General features: G+C 40.9%; 1 protein-coding gene across 1 annotated transcript; it reads right to left on the bottom strand.

Moving 5' to 3' along the window:
* Positions 1-6,513: 6,513 nt before the first annotated feature.
* Positions 6,514-20,585, bottom strand: LOC138206942 (uncharacterized). Its single transcript, XM_069163869.1, has 11 exons — positions 20,109-20,585; positions 18,985-19,174; positions 18,800-18,891; positions 18,490-18,722; positions 18,011-18,247; positions 17,855-17,929; positions 17,535-17,751; positions 16,035-16,243; positions 14,689-14,761; positions 12,257-12,374; positions 6,514-10,652 (listed from the first exon to the last, which is right to left on the bottom strand). Exons 1-11 carry the CDS (start codon positions 20,122-20,124, stop codon positions 10,457-10,459), a joined length of 1,656 nt encoding a protein of 551 aa, XP_069019970.1. The 5' UTR covers positions 20,125-20,585; the 3' UTR covers positions 6,514-10,456.
* Positions 20,586-20,844: the final 259 nt, after the last annotated feature.

The raw sequence follows: 20,844 nt of genomic DNA, 5'->3' as shown, positions 1-20,844 counted from the left end.
CAGAGTGGCCTCCCGAGGAAGCAGCACCATTAAATATTAATGCCATGTGTTTAGAGGGTTTTTATTTCAAACAGTGGGTTTGTCAGCATCTTATGTAGTGTTCCTTAAGATTAAATCCATGAGGAAAATGGGTTCCCAAAGCTTTGGGCAGCATTGTGCCATCAGAATAATTTAGGCCTGTTTTTCTAATGGTCTTTCAGTGTTAATATTGCCAACATTGTCCCTGATTTTCTAAAGTAAGTGGGGCATTTTTGAGTGGATGGGAGTACTGCTTTCTGTAACTTACAGTGTGCTGTGTAGCTGTCACAAGGTGAAGAATGTTTGGGTGCATTTAAGTTGACGTCACTTCAGTTTGATGCATGTGTTTCTGATAAAACACTTTTCAGTTAAACCCACAATGCAGGACGTTGGTATAGGAAAATGTCCAAGAAAATAGCCTTCAGCACACTGAATTATGAAATTAGATAACAGTAAACAAAAGTCCCACAATATAATAAAGTTTACAACAGTTTTATTGCTGGACTACAGCAATACATGTGTAAATGTAGTAGCAGGACATGTCTAAATTTATTGAAAATCTATCAAGAAATTTGTCATCTGTCCTAATTTCTTTTGTCATTTCTCCTATTGTCCTAGTTTACATGCCAATTTCACAATTAGCCCCTCAAATGAACCTGACCTCACTCGCATATAGGGAAGTGGTGTATGTGAGCATCATCCTCAATTAGGTCAGGGGCGTTAATAGTACAGCACAAAGCGAACAGTCCCCACAACATCCTCCAGGAATTGCGCCTGACACTACTGACTGCCTTGAATCTATATTTGGGCCAAGCGTGTGGATGTGTGTCACCCAAGACTACCCGCCTAATCTCCGCCACAGAAAGTAAAGTGAGTTGTGGGCCCATGGGCGGAGATTGTCAAGGCACAAAGAGAGCTCCCAGCAGGCACGGCAAAAACCAGGCCCTGGGCAGGTTTTTATGATACCTTTCAATCAGCGGATGATTCCCAGCTGAAATGACAGGTGATTTGACTCAGCCTCCAATTAATGACCTCATTTTAACAATTAAGAGCAGAGGAGGAAGGGGAAAGCCCCGAGAAAAGACAGCGAACAGAGCCGGAGGGCGACTTTTGATGCCTTGATAGTACAAGACGCTGCTGTCTCTGTATGTCGAACGTGACTGGAGCCTGTCGTCCCGGCTTAGGTGACCTCCCCTCTTTTAAGCAGGTGGTACCCTGCAAGGAGAGCACACATGGACAAGGAGCTGGCATAGGAATGGGAGGAAGCTGGGCAAAAAAGAGGGGGGGAGGGCGTGGCAGGGATAGGGCGAAGGGGTGACTAGAGGGTGGCAAGGGAATGATGGAGTGCATCAAGCTGTGGGTGCCCCCCCCCCCCCCTCCACCTCCACCTTCTCCTGCCCCCACCCCCCACAGCATAGAGGAAATTAAAGAGCTGTGTAGCAGGAGGAGAAGAGGAGAGGAGGGTGGTGATTTAGAGCGTGGCACAGGGGGATGGGGACCCGGCGCATTGGAGTTAATTACTGAATAATGAGGAACAATTTATTGTGTTCTTGTTAGAGACATCAAAATGCTGCTGGATACTGCCTATAGAGAGGAGCATGGCTCTCTCACTCCTTGTGCATCGGTTAAAATGTGGTGTTTAACTCAAACTCATTAAAAAGCCCCCGCCTTGCCTTTGCCTTACCTTATAAAGTACGGGTGTTGCAGGTCTCCTGGGCTGATGAGAGGACTTCCAATTTCCTCCTGGCCCTCTGAGTGTACACTAAAACCTAATGACATTAACTCAGGATGAGTCTCTTGTTTTCAAGGCTTGTGGTGATGCTGCTGTAACTGACTGCTCACCATGGCTGTCAGGTCTTTGTGTTCAATTACTATGATGACACTGCTTTACCACTCTAAATTCTTACAAAACAAATAAAACAATTCTTAAATTTCAAACAGCGGTAGAGAAAAGTAGGTTTCTAAAAATGGATGTAGCTTCCGGGTCTGAAGTTAAGCCAATGCGGAAGTTCCTTAAACTGCAATACCACCAATGGCCGCTTATGGTTGGGTCCAAAAAGGCTCCAGCTCCATAGATTCCAATACAACTTCTCTCAAAAAAGAATAAACACTAGTTATTATGGTGTCAGTCGCTAAATTCACTCCTTTTTATTAGTTTTCTGGTGGTCTATCTCAAAAGATTCCCATCATTAAGTAGACATTAGGCCTCAAAAAGCAGTATGTTTGACAGTGTCTGTTGACGGCCCACCCGTTGAACAATCAGTCTTTGGCCAACACGTCTAAAGAGCTACAGTTCATGTGTACTCGTGAGATATTTCTGGAAAGCTAATATTCTTGTGATTTGATTGGTACAAACCATTTTAAAGTAAAAACATCTTATCGGGTACATTAAACAGCTTTGTCAGACCACTACCGAACAAAGAAACGATTAAAATGTTGACTTAACTCACCAAAAAAGCCTCATAGTCCAGCAACGATCCATAATAGTCTGACAAAAAACAGTATGGTTAAGTCAGCAAAGGTCCAGTAAATCCAATCCAGTCCAAAACATACATCCACAATACACAGAATCCGCTGTTGCATCCTTTGAAATTTCCCAGCAGGTGTTCATAATTTCCCATGTGTTGGCGTAGTTATCGTGCTGCACCAGCTTTCCGATAGCGTCTGCACTCTGCCCTTTTGACTGACACCTCACTTTAGCCAATAGGAGCTTCCATATCCTGTCCCAAGCCTACAATAGCCAATTGAAATCCGTGTCGGACGAACGTGGGTGTATCTATTCTGTTGTTTACAAATCAAGCCATTCGGAAGTAATGTTGCTTATGATTAAAGCTTTGTATAGCCAATGAGGTTCTGAACATGAGGATATGTGGCTTTAGTGTGTAGGTTTGTACTGGAAACAAAAAGAATCACATGTAAAGAAAACCCCCTGACAATTGTGCGGAAAGGCAAATATGGATTTGGTTTGCTGGTTTTCGAGAGTTTAGTCGTAAAAACAATGCCTGATGGACATTTTACGATCTCTTTTTTACACTATCAGTGACATTTTTCACCACACTGCTTGTTAGCAAAACGCCATACTCAAGATTTCAGAACAGCAGTTCACAAATCAAATGGGTGACGTCCTGGCGGGTTGCCAGTCAGAGACCTCCACAGTTATAAAATCCACAAGGTTTACAGATTACACATGCATGGGACCTTTTTTAAATATGATTTCATTTTGCAGGAATTTCCTGCCAATAATTCCTTTATTATCAGTGTAAACATGACAGTTTACATGTCTGTGTTTGCTGCATAAAAGACTGCCTGTATAACTTCATTTATCTAGCAGGAAAGTGAAAAAAGGAACACTGAATGCAACTTGACTTTATTCTCCTCTAGAGAAAGACCAACGCTCTCCTTTCTGAACAGCAAAGTGTCAGACTTGCTATCAGTCCTTAGCAGAGTGTGAAGTATCCCAACTCTTTGATGTGTTAAATATGAAATCTGACCATAGAACAAAGCAGCTGTCAGCAACCAGCACGTGTCAAAAGCAATCCACGGCAATTATTATTGAGTTTCTGTCATGCATGCATCTGCTGTGCAGACACTGAGGTGTGTTACCGTATCGCAGTGCTAACAAAGACTTCAGACAGTCTTCAAAAATAAACATCACAAGCTTCAGTTGTCTTCATCAAAAGGCTACTCATGATCGTCTGCAAATACAATCCAAGACACACTTTTTGTCCAGGCTGCTTTAAGAAGAGGTTAAATGATTTGCTGCAACACAGTGAAAAGTGTTAGTCCCCACTGTGACCTAGAGAATATGGCTTTAACTTTGTCAAAGGTTCTCCACATTAACAGCAACACAATCACTGGATCACAAATCACACACTGTAAGTTATGAGAGTTACATGCTGTGTCTCTCGTGACATTGAGGGAGAAAGCGAGAAGGTGCTTGCTGAGTGTGTAGCCATGCTGTGTTGCCCAAATAGATACGTTCCATCTGAGAGTGATGCAGCCTTCGGAATGATCCCGCTAGACAGCTGAGTGCTACTTGAATGTTAATGAGGGCTCCTTTAGACACGCATAAATTAAATGATTAGATGTCTGCAATCATGCAAGGTCCTTAGGTGTCCCCTATTTATGGCATTTGAAATGTAGCTGCCTTTATTTACGACGTGTCTCCCCTGCACAGGCTTCGCCACCTGAGCAGCCTAACGCTTTCAAAAGACGAGTTTTTTAATGACCTGCAAATGAATCACTCTGGCAGAATCGTAAGAGAAGTGGAGCCCTCCCCCTTTTTTTGAAAACAAAAAGGGAAATTGTGCCAGCCACTGAAAAAGCTTGCAGATGTCTCGAGTAAAAGCTATGGAAAGATGCAGTAAAACATATTTGTTTCAGAGATGCTGCTTGCTGAAAAATACACTGTTGAGCCTTGGAGAGGGGCCTCAGAGGACGGCAGTCTCTGAACGCAGTCACCTAACAATGAATCTTCCTCCTACCGAGTTCACACGCCCTTCATTGTCGTTTTCTAGTTGCAACAACAGCTATTTTCATCTTCATGATTGCATTAATTACAGCATAACTCACATCTCTCGGCTCCAGTGGTGTTTTCCCCAAAGAAAACAGCATGTCACGGCTTCAACAAAGGAAGGCAACAGTACATATACTCAGTTGGCACTTCATTAATCAACATAAGAAATCAGCATGGCTTGACACTTATCTAGCCGAGTCTACTACTGAAGTAGTATTGTATTCTCTTTAAATGATTCTCATTTCATTCACACACCAGTGTTCTGAGGATTTTAATGAGATTTAGTCTGCATTCTCATTAATGTAATACTAAAAGATATGCAGCCACATATATCTAAACAGCTCAGCATGTAGACATAAAGCTTCATGATGGACAAACAGTTAGTGACTGCTTTTCTATTGAAGCATCAGGCACATTTAAAAGACTTCTCAGGGTCCTAGAAGACCCATAGGTGCAAAAGCAGCAATAATGAGAAGCACCTGAGTTGCAGTCATCCACTCTCAAGCCAAAGCGAGGGCTTTTTTGTGTGTTTTTGTGGCAAGCGAGAGAGTGGGGGAGAGAGAAATTTCTCTTAAGATTCTTTTTTTCCCCCTCTATTTATTAGGATAATGAATTTCTGACTGCAGTGCCAGTTCCACTGAGCCTGCTTCTCGGCCTAATTCTCTGTAACATTTCCTCATTGCCGCTGGGGAACATTATATGAAGGCAGGGCTTACAATACCATCAATATGCCCAAGACGACAATCGGACGTCTCATAGATATTAATGGGAGTGCAAATTAAATCAAAGTTGGAGTGCAGCTATCAGGGCTATGATCAATGCCTTTTGCACAGTCAGATTTAATATGGGGTTTGTAATTTGAGTATCCAAACAAAATGTGCATCTTAATGGGAAAGATGAAAGTAATCCCACATGGGGAGGAAATAATACATTAGCTGCATTGTAATTAGAGAACTTGCAGTGCAATGTTTCCCAAGCTCACTATTAATGTTGAATAAAAGCCTGATATATTTATGATGTGGATACAGAATGTGGACATTTGAATTGTTTTGAGACACCTCTTGAGAAGGCATCTGGTAAACACCATAATCATGTTGGATAAATGCATTAGTAGCAAACCAAACACAAATGAGGAAATAAACAGCAAAATATTAAAAAAAAAAAATAGTGAGCTAATCCAACATTGTTTCTGTTCAAGCAGAAGAAGCACATCTGAGTAACTGCAGTCGTGGCAAAAAAAAACGAAAGACAACATGTCAGGTATGCTTTAATGTAATTATGAAATATCTGAACTTTGATTATGACAAATCTAGTGTTTCAAAGATACTAAAATTGAGCACAACAGAAGTATGTGAAACCCGATTTTGGTAAAAAGGTTCATGATAAATTCCGATTGTGCAAGTCACCTCACAAGCATTCAAATGAAATATATTATAATAACACCTCACACTTGTATTTATTGTCAATCCCTCTGAATAGGCTACACACAGCAGCCAGTTAAAGTGACCCCATGTGAAGTCAGCAGGTAGCATGCGGAGAGCAGCAAAACAGCTTTTCAATGAATAACACATGAGCTAACAAACGTGGGTAGACAATGATCCAGTGCCTTCAGCGAGTCAAGTGCAACACACACATACAATCAGAAGAGAACACAAAGGGCTAATCAAACTTGATGCAACCCCTCGTGATCAAAATGAAACAGCAGTTAATAGTTGGCACCAACGCTTTTGTAAAAGTTAACTTAATTTAAAAGATGTCAGTTTTTAATTATTTTGCTTTCTCATTGGTAATTTAATCTTTGATAGGAACACGTTAAAAGTTTGAGAAGTATACTTGCTTCCTTGCTGACACTTACATGAGAAGGCCAAGAGTACTTTCATGTCTGTATGCTAAATAGGAAGCTGCCTGAAGCAGCTGGTTAGCTTAGCATGGCTCTGTCTGGAATTGATAAAAAAAAAAAAAAAAAAAAAAAAAAAAAAAAAAACAACAACAACAACAACAAAAAAACAACGCCGCTAAAGCTCACCAATTATGGTTTTATATCTATTATAGCTTTGTTTGTTCAATCTGTAGGCTACAAAAAACAAATGCAACAATGACAAGTTGGGATTTTACATTTAGTAAAGCAAAGGTAAGCAAACCACTCTCTATCAACAAGTGGAGAAAACTTTTGAGGGAACTAGATTGTGACAACTTCAAATACAGGAGCTACCAATTATTTATCCATTTCAAAGTTAGCCTACTATATTTTCTTGAAAACAATGCCTGACACAGCAAAGATATAAAGTAGTAGGGATAGTAAAGAATTTCAGTAAAATAAATGGCTGTTATCTATTATGTCTTGCCAAATGAGGTAACACAATGGTGATTGCGCCTGTGGCCCACTGTTGAAGGCGCTTGCATCTGCAGTTTTATGAATTAAACAAGCCGGCTGTCTGTGACATTACTGGGAAAAATTACAAGCTTTGGTGACGTGCCTTATCACACAACAAGGGTTTTTCTACCAAAGAGGGTAGCTAAAGCAACATGTTCACTCTTCTACTCTTGTGTGTAATAGTTTTGAAACTTTGAGCCTGGCATTTAAGATGTCGCAATGTTGGATTTTAGCAGCCATATTTGGAATATTTGGAAGAGCTAGAGTAGAGCAACCGGTGGATCTGCCTGAGAACCTGATGACACTACGCCAACCCACCCATAACAGAAAACTGACTGAACACCGGGCATGTCAATCAAATAAGGCACGCCCCCAAACATACCTTTACTTGAGGTCTAATATCTAAATAAATATTGAATTATTTTCAGAAGGATCAGCAGAACACTGATCAGAAGGAGTGCCAATGACAGCAAAATGACTTGTGAATTTTTTTCTTAACTTTATATTTCATGACAAAAGTTGATTTAAAGTTATTGCAATTTAAAGGTCCTTCACATAGGCTTCACATTTCGGACCTGGAGTCTACATTCATTTTTATGTACAGTCTATATGGTGCCTAATGACTAATGTCACACAAGCAATACTGTCTGGATCTCTGGGAAGTAGAGTCCAACAACACAGCTACAATTACTGCTTATTGCCATTGGTGCGACCAAACAACAAATCAAATCAGAACTCTTTTAGAGTGTAATTTAATTTTTTTTTTTTTTTTTAATTTTTTTTTTTTAAGTAAATTAACTTAATGTTTTAGATGAAATGACAATCAGGTTTTCCATCTTGTAATCAGGCATTAATTAAATTGTCTTGTGTTGTTAAGTTTGAAGTTCATGCAGCCCTCCCAGCCTTTGTTAGAAGATAAATGTTGACATTTTCTTGTTACTGTTGCATAGTCCTACCTTTGATGATAACGTCAGGGGGCTCAACTCAATTTTAAAAGGGGCAACATTTCATCTTTGAACACAGCACTGAGTGGGTACGTAGCAGGACACTATGATCCATCAATAAAATTGTATTGATATTGTCAAATGTTAATATGTCATCCATAAACCCTTGGGTCCTCTTGTCACCAGGACACAGCGTGCTCAGCAACTGCCTCATCGTGTTGTTTAGCATCGACCTGGGTCTACCTCTGAACGGCTGCTACTGTAAAATGTTGCGTGCCATGACAGAGCGGAACATTAATCAAAGTTGATTTGAAGTGTGAGGGCACAAGTGCCTTTTTTCTTGCTGGGGAACTGTTTAGCACAACAGTTCCATGTACAACAGCGTCCCACTCTTCAGTGTAATGGTACCAACAGGAGGTCATAAATAATGGATTCAAGATCACTTACACCTCATGGAGCAGGGCATGGCATTCAAGGGATAATGTTTTGCTGCTCTAATGATAGATTTGGCTCTTTTGGCTGCAATTGTGAAGCAAAACAAGACTTCTCCATGAGGCCTTTGAAAGTGGTTAATATGGTGCAAAATATGGCAGCAAAACAAGTTTTACTACTACTGCCATGAAACCATGAGAGCAATTGGTTTGAAAAAGTAGAACTGAGGGTAAAAAAAAAAAATGCCATCATGTGTGGAAGCTATTTTGCATCCCCTCAGGTGGATTCTACCAACAGCTTTTTTTTGCATGAAGTGTTAAGACTACCATGGATTGTGTCCTAGCTTCAACTTTATTAAACTTGGAAATGCATATGAAAAACAGGTTTTTCAATTTCATCTTGTCATAAGTAAAGACGTAGATATTGCACTTTCCAACCATTTCCAATTCCCTCTATCTGAACTACTAATAATTATTCACATCTCAGCTCAACAGCTGGACATAATTATATTTTTAATGCATTAGAATTGTAACTGTCCACTATCAAACCACATTTAATTGAAGATATATTAGTATTTATTCAGCCCTTCTTTGACTCTCATGCCGAGCTGTTTGCACTCTAGAATTGGAGAGGTGTTCTTATATTATAATAATCTCCTCACATACGTGCAACAGTTCACTGTTATTACCATTAGATGACAGCAAATATTGTGATAACCTCTTGTTGTAACTTTGTGTCCTTGTGTAAGTATTGTAACTGCCTGTCTTTATACTGCCCCTCAGTGGCAAGACAGCGAAACAGCCGGCAACTGACAAAACTTGCCTTTCTTTGACGGGTTCTGCAGAGTGTCACATCCACATGCCATGCCAAAGTTTGATATTTCACAATAAAATGTGAGGATAAGAATCCCAATAATTTCCAATGTGCCAATGCAGCTGGAGATAAATAGTGCAGAGCAGAGGAGATGATCAGATCTCACTCCATATCTTAATGGGATCCTCTCACACGCCATTCCCATTAATGACCAATCCCCCAATTATGTAAATCAGAGCGCGGTCACTAACAGTGAGAAGTTGAAGTTGCTCACATAAACACCAACAGTGTAACATTGCAAAGAGCGCTAATTGGCCACTACTTTTCATATAATTGCAGTGACTGGTGTCATATCTTCTGCTGACCTCTCCTTTAAGTATTGTTTTTCAGCACACAAACAGTTAATGGAGCAATTAAGATGGCGCTCACAAGCACCACTTGTGGGGACCATTTGGGAAGGAAGAGCTGGAGAGAGGCGGGCTGGGACGTTGTAACCCTGTGTACAACTGAGTAACCCTAACCCATGAGTCTTGGGCCAAAGGGTGTGGTAGATCAAGGTGCTAAATGCATGAAATATCTCCCTGTCTGGTGTGAATATAATCTGGTGGTCACAATTGAAGTAATGGTTTGGTATCAGCCACTTTCTGTGAGTTGTAAGAACGCTTAAACCCAATAAACAAGTTTTGACTTGTGGAGCCAACATTGACACTAGTTATATAACATGCACAAAATACTGCAGCCTTGAAAAAGTCCTCCATTTTTATATGTATTCATGAAAAGAAACCTCCTTTATGTTCCTTCCAATACAAAAACTGCATTCGCTTTATTACTCTTCTGTACTTTTGACTTTATTTGACTGTATTTGTACTTCTACTTGCAACACATGCAATAGTCAGTGGTATTTAAGAACACTTCTAGTCACAGTGAACAGACCTGCTGTCTGTTTAACCAGCATTTAACATGAAGAATAATGTAACAAAAACATGCATCAGAAATGATGAGATATTGGATATTTTGAAGGTAAAGTACTGTACTTGTCCTTGTCTCTCCTGGACAGATCATTTCTCAGGCTTGTTTCCAATGTGTGTCAAAGGCAGCTTTTATAACACTGCTCTTCATCTACTACAAAGTTCAGTGAGCCACTGTTTTTTCACACAGGAAAAATCTAATTGAACATTTACAGGAAGACAAAAATCTACCAGTCATCTCGTCAAACCATAAAAGATATGAGCTGCCCAAAAATTAAACATCCAGTAACATTTAAATCCATACTGCCGTGAATGCCACCTTATTTCTTACACTAATCCCTGCAGAGTGAAGAGGGGGAAAAAAAAGTTTTCATCTCTTCATCTAGCTCTTCTACCACAGACTTTGCCCACCCTCTATGACTAAGTTATGCCCTGTCATGTAGTCGGAGGCGTCAGATGCCAAATAGACCACTGCAGCTTGCAGGTCTGTCACTTGAGCCAGTCTACCAGCAGGGATATCTGACAGCCAGCGCTGCACCAGAGGCCTCAGACTCTCCGAGTGGATGAGAGGGGTGTCAACAATCCCCCTGAAAAGAGAGACAGACAAAGTGAGAGAGAAAGAGAGGGGGGTAAAAAAAAACAAAAAAAACACTGAAATCAGAAGGCATCACAGTTCAGAGCCAGGAGTGACAGCGTTGTTTCAGAGCCACCACTTTAGTGACAAAAATAAACCCAATTATCCTTTGAAGAAAGGGCATGGCGTGGCATCTCTGGCGATATTTACTGTGGGACTGGTGGCACTTTTAATGACTGGCACATCTCAGGAAGAGCCCACGGGTATGAGGGGACGTCTGGTATAATTTTCTCATAGCCCTTGGTTAACTACTTATTATATGCCGCTCCCTCATATTCCTGCTCTGAATCCTGACCGAAATGTGCTTCAACTACCTTGACGCTGTATTTAGGTGGAATTTATCAAAAAAACAGTGTGCTGCTTTTGGTTTTGTGGCGTCTAATAGATCGGTGTCACAGCAAATGTCTCCACTTCTTGCAATCAAATATCACAGAGCTTACATTTGAACAAATATGTCAACATGCATGCCCGTGCTTAATATGAGACGACTTCTGACTTTCTGCACAAATGCTGTGACAGTGACTAAAAGCCATAAGGCCTGAATCATTGTTCAATGTATCCTGGTGCCTTGATATGGAATTCCAACATTTGGCTAAATTAGCACTTCCAAGGAGCGTGTGACACCTTGGTTAACATATTCCACCTCAATTATATTTCTCTTCAGCTGCCCTGTTATCTGGAACCTTTCCTGGCAATCAGAGGTACTGTTTTCCCTCAGCCAATTTTCTAGATAATGCAGCTTATCACCGCTGCGGCTAAAGTTGCCAATGGAATCAGGCTCCAGTCAACCTCGTGAGCGCTAATTGTGTCCCTTTTTTATGCATATTTACCGACTGTCACTTCAAAGAAATCAGCGGCCCATTGAGACACCCAGTTAGCGAGGGGAGAGAGAATTGCTTCTTTGCAAATTAAAATTAGCAAACAAGCTGCCGATAAATAAAGCCGAGCGCGGCGTGTGTGTGAGGGCTTTGTTCTGGGGATGTGACTGGGCCTGGCTCGCCCAGTGCCACCGGACGGATTTGCTCAGGGATGGCTGGGGCTAAGGGATGCTCCACTTAACATCCCCTCCACCCTTACCAGCGCGTGCACACACACACACACACACTCACACACACACACACACACACACACACACACACACACACACACACACACACACACTCACACACACACACACACACACACACATACAGCCCTTCCTGTGTTCTCCTCTTTTCTTCCTACCGCTCAGCTTCACAGACAAATAGATACAAACAAGGGGCTATTGTTGTGCCGACACTTGGAGTGAGGTTGCAAATTTGAATCCCTAATTGAACAGAACAATTAGAGCAAGTGTTTGGTTGATTCATCCCTCAAGACGTCATCTAATTAAGCACTGATGCATTGTTTGAGGACTTAAATTAGTGCAACGTTCTCAAATGGGGGCTCTTCATATGAAAGCCAACACACTAATCACCACCTCTTTTTGCAGCTCAATCACTTACAACTATCCAAAAGGTGTAGAGCAGTGTGTTCTGGCACAAAAAGAGAAGTGGGCCAAGAATAGACGGCACTTACGGTGAGATGCAGTTGACACACACTCCTCTGTCAATCCATTCAGTGCCCAGTGTCTGAGTCAGTTTGACCACTCCAGCCTTGGATGTGTTGTAGGAAAGCTGCTTCTGAGGATGGGGGACTACAGGGAAGAAGGTGGAAAGAAAACCAGAGCCCCAAATTTACAACTCGTAGTGCTTTATAAAAGGTAACATTTACATAGAAAGAAAACTGCAACTCTTTTACCCATAAAAGAAGAGCAAAGCTAGACAGTTCCTTTTTTTTTTTAAGGAGGGCTAACAGCCTATACGCTATATATTCCAGCTCATGCGGTTTCTTGTGGATACTAACATAAAAGCTCTTCCATTAGCTGCTGGGGACTCTGCGGATGAAGCCATGTAAAATTAATTGCTTTCAATGTCCAGTTATGCTCTGTCCTCAGCAACAAAGACAGGGAGCCATTTGTTTGCCTTGACCATCACAGATGCTGCACACTGCATGGGATGCCGGGACAGGGGCTCATTTTCCGCTGGTTGATTAATCATCACAAGGAGGGCTCCAAGTTACATACAACTTTAGTAGTTAACCTCGTCACCTGCCGATCTGACTGCCAAATGGCTTCAGTGTGAGACCGGGATGATAAATACCAGCCAGCTGCGGAGAGGCAGAGAACAGTCCTAGGGAGAAAAAGGGCCGGAGCATCCCGCATACGTTGCGCGGATAAAAATGTGCAGGATAGGAGGTAAAAAGTTGGTGGAGAAATAAAACGGAAAGGGTGGGACAACAGAAATAGCAGGGTGGAGTGGAATTGTGCAGGAGTGTGGTGAGATAGCAGAGGAAGGTAAGGCTGGGTTGGGCTGGGCTGGATAAGGGTAAGGCTAGGACCTCAGAGGAGCGGGCGAGGAGGAGCCGAGCCCAGGGCTTACACGCAGATTGAAGGTGAAATCCGACTTATCAGGACAGGAAACACAGCTCAAAATGCCTAACAGCACTAATCCTCGCTCAAGACCTGATGATACGGCCCCAAAATACCATTCAGAAAATGCCTTCATCCTTTAAATAAACCTGCATTGATGTTTTCGCCGTCTTAAAGAGCAGTAATCCCCACAGAAGGGAAAAGGAGGAAGAAGGAGAGCATTCTCCAAAGCCCTCTTTAACATTCACTCTGCTACTTATTGCCCATTTCAAGTGGGAGAAAACATGCTCTTTATCAGGCATGCCTTTACATTTTGAATTCTTCTGAGCAGATAAGGAGTTCAAATGACGCACTCTTTTTCCCAGAATGGCGCTGCTGTTGTAATGTACATCACTATGCAGCTGAGATCTGCAGGTATGAGTGTGAGTCACTAATCCCTCTGTAAGGTCATCATGCAGCCAAAAAATAGAAAAAAAAAAAAGAAGATGAAGTTAGATATCTCCTGTCTGGGTGTCTTTGAGCTGCTGGCCATCATTCAGAAAAAAATAATTGTTGATGTCAGGAGAGTGTGTGTGTGTGTGTGTGTGTGGAGGGGGTGTTAGCGGGCACATTCTATTCAGCAGATGGACAAAAAGCTGTCATTGTGCATTTTAATTGGACATTTACGGCTGCTTTTTGGGCTTCCACTTGGCTAGAACAGGTCCCATCTGATTACACATTATGACAATATTATAACAGATGTCCAGACCAATAAAGTAAATTCCTAAAGGACTGAACGTAATGTGAGTAATTGATCATTTTCTTTATGCCGGCCTCTATTTACCAGCATGCTCCTGTTTTACAGATTGCCCCCGCAGTCGGGACCGGGGCCCATATGGCACAGCGCTTTACTGGCGATTTGACTATACTGCTGATGAAGTGTTGCTGTTTCTCTGGAGGAACCTGTTGGAGGAGGAACATTACACCAGTGCCGCAAATTACAAGGCTTTTACTAGGCTCTCACTAAACTCTAAAAGTGTCTTCCGCTGTTCAAACAAGGCCGCTGGCACAGTGCTGGGGTTTTGCCGCGGCACAGGAACCCTCCCTTCCCAAGTTGGACCTCAGGTTGCCTTCCACATCCTCCAGACAGCTCCGCAGAGAGGGGATGTTTATTATGATGCAAAACCGCCTCGGCGAGACGCAATCACAACACTTTGTATTTCCTGCTGTGCTTACTGTATGCAGGGGTGGATGCATCTCTATAGAACAGTTTAACTGGGGTAAAAGTTACAAAGGAGAAAAGCTGCCTAATCCTGTTTTAAATGCGCAGGTTCACCTTAAGTTGCTCATAAACAGGAATACTGCAAGAAATACTTTCTGTCTGATGGTAAAAACTATTTAATGTGGTGTGTACTCCCCCACATAGCTGTACAGCACAAATGTATTTAACTCTCCTTTCTCCCCCTCCTTCTCGGCCCAACTCTCCACGCCAAATGGAGAGATTAAAAGCAGACATGGAGGGGCTCCAGAGAGAAAGTGGGGGAATAGAATCATCACTCACCTATTAGACTGGCCATGGAGGCTGTGTTGATAATCTTGCCGTACCCTTGCTTCAACATCACTCGACCTGCTGCCTAAGGCAAGGATTCACCGGGGGGAAAGAGACACATTTAACACCTTATTATTAAGGCCCTGACATGGCATACCAACAGCTTGAGCACAGATCAACACAAAAACATGCAGTTTATCGTTGCAGACGGAATAACATTCTGCGTTCTTTGGTGGATTTGAAAGCTGCACGAAAGGGGTTGTAGGTTGTATATATAGATGTCTGACAGCAACTAGATAATTTAGAACTAAATTTAGTGACTTCAGAGGAGCTCGAGCTGGTTGGACCGCCAGTAATTAGGTCATACTCTTAACTAGTTTTTACAGAAATAGATTGATGAAAGAAGACATGATCAAGAATCTGTTTAATTCTTTCAGCATATTTTTCCTCATATTTTACTGATGACAGAAATATTTTTGACTGTTGAAAAAAATTCTCATTCTTTACATTTTTACATAGCATGCATGTACGCATAGCCATGTGGCTTTGAATAATTTATACCTACTGTTTAGTGCATCTGCATGATCATGGTAAACCTGTGAAAAAGATGAATTTCAAAAAAAATTTTTCTTCTTTTGAATATTTCAGTTAACATGGCTTAGACGTGGCTTTAACATGGCCGAGAAAACTTTCCTGCTTATAGGCCACAGAAATAAAAAAACAAAACAACAACAACATCAGGCTTATGTAGAAATGACCTGTGGTAAAGCTGAAAGTGGGGTGTTTTTATTGGCTCATGAAAAGGGGTGATTTTTTTTTTGAAGATACATAATTTTCCTAAAGGACAGAAACAATATTAGGGTGGGTCAATATTTGCTTCTTCTGGTGCTACAACAGAAACTGTTAGATATTTGTTTCACTAAATAACCCTGTCCAAAGCTGGTGTGATTATTTTATCCGACTCTCTCTGCTTTAGGTTCAAATTGGAAATAAAAAATATCTATATGTCCATGACATTGGTGCATAACTTCATGAAACCTGGGAGCTTTTTCCACTAGAATATTTTTATTTTCCTTGTCTGCCTGACAAACAAAAATCTTTGGTTCTAGTGAAAAGAGATGTAATTCTTTATACTATGTTTATTAAAGCAACCGTACAGAGTATTTTATTATTAAACCAATTTTGACTAAATCAATTAAGCTAAATCATACCTGGACTTATATTCAATATAATATTTACACTTCAAAATTATTTATTTTGTTGGTCTCAAAATTGCACGAGACTGCTGCAATTCGGCGTAGCGAATAACTTTCACACACTCTCACACAGTTCTGGCTCAAACTGCGGGTGATACACACCTGACAGCAGATGAAAGTCCCCCTCAGGTTCACATTAAAGGTTTGGTCCCACTCCTCCAGGCTGGTGTCTTCGCTGGCTGAGTTCATGTTGATACCGGCATTGTTACAAGCGATGTGTATCACTCCCCATTTGGATACGATGGTGTCTATCATCCGCTGGACATCATCTGGTTCACTAATGTCGGCTGTGATCGAAACAGCATTGATACCTGTTTACAAAAACAAAACAAGGATGTCTGTCAGAAAAGTTTATATAGACAACTTCCATCCCTGAACAGTTTAGATATCTACAAAAAAATTGCTTGAGAGTAATACAAAATACTTTCAAATAGCATTTCCTTTGTATATCTGTGGGATATTTTATTCTGTAAGATGACAACAGACAGAAAAAGTACAACTACATGGGTTTAGAGGAGGCTGTTTGACCACACATGTTATCCTTTAGTATGCTGCCATCTGCTGGCCAAATACCATAAACTGATCATGCTCACATTTGTGACATTTGACACAAATTTGAAATGCACAAACTCAAGTTTGAATGTATTTATGCAAAATGGGCTTGTTTTCTACCAATTTCTGCCCAAGTTGTGAGAGGACCATCCTTCAGTGTGACATTGACGAATCTATCACAGCAGATTTACCAGTTTAATCCACTCTCACCAGTTTGAGGCCACCTCTGACTCCTGCAGGTTTTCACATTTTAGTTACTGATTGTCATCCGTTTCTTTGAAGTTGAGGCCCCAAGTATGTAGCAATTTGCTGCAGAATTTGAGCTGTGACACCAAACGAGTCAGAAAGAACACACCGTCTCATCAATGTGACATTCCTATGGACTTCTTTCATAATCAGGGGTCGGTGGGAAAATTACAGGACAAAAGTAGAGCAAGTTAATATATTCTCCTTTTAATTTAATTTTAATAAACTGCAAGTTATCTGCTTTAGACCTAAAAACAAAGTTGTTTTGATGTGCTGACTGTGACACGATATCTGACCATTTAGTACCATTGGCACCAAATGAACTCGACTAAAGACAGAAAATAATCAGTAATCAACTATTTTTTATGAAATTCTAATTATTCAAGAAATGTTTCAGGCAAAAATGACAAATGTGATGCTTCTAGCATTTTAAATGTGCAAATGTTCTGCTTTTGCTTGTCTTGACATTTCTAAAAAGGGAAAATCTTGAGTAGCTAGAAACTATAACAGGCATTTTTGTATTGTTTTCTGGTGTCATAAATGGACCAAAGAATCGAGATAATAATCAGCAGGTTATTAAAACGATAAAGTAATTGTCCAATGCAAACCCAACTTAACTCGCACTTAAACTATTTGCAGCTAAACAAAAAATAGTTTTGGTTTATTTGGAGTTGGGAACCTGCAGAAAATGTAGCAAACAAAGGAAGAGTTTGTTACACTGCCACACGGAGTTCAAACTCAATTAACAGGAGGGGAATGGGAACAGAATTTGGACATGGAACTAGTTGTGTAAACACATCTTACCTTTTAGAAAGAGCTCCTTAGCAACTGCCTCAGCTTTAACTTGATCCAGGTCTACCACAGCCACCTTCGCTCCAGCCTCACCCAGGGCATGAGCGAATGCTCGGCCAATGCCTTGGCCGGCCCCGGTCACATAGGCCACCTTTCCATCGAGACGCATCCGATCCAGGATGGAACGCCCTTTGGCCCCACGGAATACCTCATCGTCTGTTATTTTACACTAATAAACAAAAAGACATGGTCTGTGACACCGCTGCTGGTACTTAGAGAGATTTATAAGTGAAGGTATAATGACAGCTGTCACCGAGTGAGGTAAAAAGTACCAGAGTCCGTGAGCACTCGGAGGCCGCTGATACCCGACGAATCAGACTGATGCCATCTCTCAGAGGGACAATGACCTTTCGAACAATAGACACCTCATTAATATAAAAGAGGAACAACTAACTGTTGACTGTAAAATGTGAACTTTTAAAACTTACCTGCTCCACACGGGGATCATTAGAGATGAACTGGTTGAACTCTCTAAGCGCCAGTCCATTGCTATCTGTGGTGTCTTTAAGATAAACCTTCGCTTTGAACAGAGAGTTGTCAACACATATGACCCCTCGCAAGCTTAGCAAATTGTTGTCCAAGATGAAGTTGTAGTAGTTGATGTAATTGTTTTTGTCAGCGTCGATGAAGACCATGTCAAACTGCTCCCCCACAGCAGCTAATTCCTGAAACGAACACAACATTATTGTGAAACTGGCCATGTGCGCCACAGTTTCTTAAGTTATTGACATAATAGTCAATGTTAACCTTTAACTTCTCGGATTAGGAAAAGCACCTGCCAGCATACAATCACTACAGATGTCAAGAGGTGAAGAGTTGCTACAGAAAATGTATTCGTTTGCAACACTATCCACTCCATCTTCAAGAGGATCTTCCCAAATGTGTCTGATTGTCATTTTCCCCTCACCTTCAGGGTGACCATGGCAGATCCAGTCCTGACAGTAATCTTCTTGCCATGTGGAGACTTGTCAAAAATGGGCTGAGCAAATTCTTTGAGGTATGGATCTAACTCACAGGCCACTAAACTGCCATCCTCAGAGAGCCCTTCAGCCATGGACAGAGCTCCGTAGCCGGTGAACATTCCAATCTCCAGGACCCTTTTAGCTTGACTCATGTGGATCAGCATCTTCAGGGTCTGGCCTGCCAAAAAACACACCGGAGAAAAGGTTAAGAGTGTTGATAAATCAGTAAAGCTAATGAGCACGTGAATGTCCCACCTTCAACATGTCCAGTGATGCACTCTTTGGGAAGCCGGAACATGGTCTTGCCCTCCTTGTGCACTTGATCCCAGTCATGAGAGATTGTTTTTCTACCATGAAGTGTGAATAAAAATATCACCGTTTACATCACACAGTCAGTGTTTTGATCTGCGGATAATTATTAGAGGAAGTAAAAAACATACTGATAGAGCTCCGACAAAGGTTCACTTTCCGGTGTGCTCATTTTCTCCAGGTAGTCATCCAGGCCACTGGCGATGTCCAGGGCCTTCTGCAAGTGACTTGTCAACTCCTCTGGAACATGACCACAAGCTGCTGCTATGTCCTTGGCTTTTGTTAACAGATCCGCAATGATTTCCACTGGGGTGTCAGGAACTGGCGGAATAACGTGTGATTTTAGTTTACTGATCAACTAATGCTCATTCTTGCACGAGGAAATGTGAGCCAGGGCTGCAACTGTAAAATCATGTTCATTAACCAGTGATATGCTGACTACTTTTTCAACTATTCAATTGTTCACTAAAATTGTCAGAAAATGATGCAAATACATGATATATCCACTTACTATAACTTTAGACAAATAAGCAGCAGAAAAATACAACTGAGACACTGGCAAAAAGTAATCCTTTACATTATTATTGTAAAATATTACTAATCAATTATAAAATGCAGCACATTAAATTAAATGACTGTCAATTACCTAACAGATAAAATGAGTCATATATCTATAATATAATTGTGATATACCAATAAAGAAAGCACATTATAGTCAACCTAAATTATCCAAAAAAGGACTTTAAATGGTATGTTAACAGTGAGCTTATAACAAAAAAAACAAGTAATTTACTCAACTGCACTTCACTTAAGTGCAGGTATAAAATAACTACGTTGTGCAAGAGCACTTCAACTTTATTATTATTTTTTTTTTCAAAAGGAATTAAACTGTAGCTTTTACTCCACTGGACATTTTAACCGATATATTAACTTGGTAATTGAGAGATTAAAACTTTATATGAAACCAGTTTACTGCATCAGAAAAATCAGAAAGCAGCTTCATATGACAATTCTGCCACCCAAGATTACAAAAAAAAAAAAAAAAAACAGCTATTCTTTAAACACACGTCGGCAGCCGACTGACATTAAAAGATGTAATTAGTCTGATAAACATCGAGAGCACACATATCTACACACACAAGGACACGCACACTGGACTCCAACCGCTTTCGTACACGTACTGACACCCTCCCTGCGCAAAAAAAAAAAAAAAAAAAAAAAAAATTAAAAAAAAAAGCGAGGGCAACTTTCTTACCCTTTTCGGTGGACATGCTGGCGTTTATGGGCGGGACGATTTCGTGGACCGGCGGGTGCGATGGGTAATACCTGCTGATGTGCTGCTGGAGTTTACGGTTATATCACGACAACTATGCAAATAACATAACGAACGAAGGGGGAGTGACGGACAGCTTACACAAACAACCCCTCCTATCTCTTATCCAACAGCGTTGGGTTTCGTAACGAGAGACGGACGCGATTCAGGAACTCGTGAGTATCGTCAGACGGGATTTCTCGGTTCAACCTGCAGTTCTCAGGGGTCGGAATTTAGATATCGGTCGGAGGTTGAATGTAGTTTGAGCCAGAGGGAGCCGGTTGGTTGAAGTGCCTGAGGTGACTTGACTATTTATAACCCAGACCCCCCCCCCCCCCCATGGCCAAAAAGTGGGAGACACGTACATTTTACTAATGGGAAAATGAACTATATGAGTGTTTATCTTATATATTTTTTTTTTTTTTTAATACAATGAAAATGACATATGACTGCAGTTCAACTTAAAATTGAACAACACTGCCTTGCTTCTTCCTCATTTCTACAGTGTTAAAAGCCTATTCAAACTACAAATGATGAAAATATTTGACTATTATATTATTTTATTTGACTCTTTTCACTATTATTTAAAAAAAACACCTTTATTGATGAAATAGAGCAGCTGACTGTTCAACATGTTGTATTTGGCCCATATAAATTAGCTATTAGATTATTAGCTTGT

Source organism: Embiotoca jacksoni, unplaced genomic scaffold (genome assembly GCF_022577435.1).
Source record: "Embiotoca jacksoni isolate LCO1_2020_lvr unplaced genomic scaffold, fEmbJac1.0.p SCAF_1, whole genome shotgun sequence".
In the NCBI taxonomy this organism is placed as follows: domain Eukaryota; kingdom Metazoa; phylum Chordata; class Actinopteri; family Embiotocidae; genus Embiotoca; species Embiotoca jacksoni.
The sequence above is the reverse complement of the archived record's forward strand: the minus strand, read 5'-3'. Positions and strand labels throughout refer to the sequence as shown.

What these genes read in the sequence shown, in the direction of transcription:
- LOC138206942 (XM_069163869.1), bottom strand. An exon ending in CTGCCATGGTCACCCTGAAG is followed by an intron (nt 18,248 to 18,489) that starts GTGAGGGGAAAA and finishes TGTTCGTTTCAG; the next exon opens with GAATTAGCTGCTGTGGGGGA. An exon ending in TGTGTCAACTGCATCTCACC is followed by an intron (nt 10,653 to 12,256) that starts GTAAGTGCCGTC and finishes CTCTCTTTTCAG; the next exon opens with GGGGATTGTTGACACCCCTC.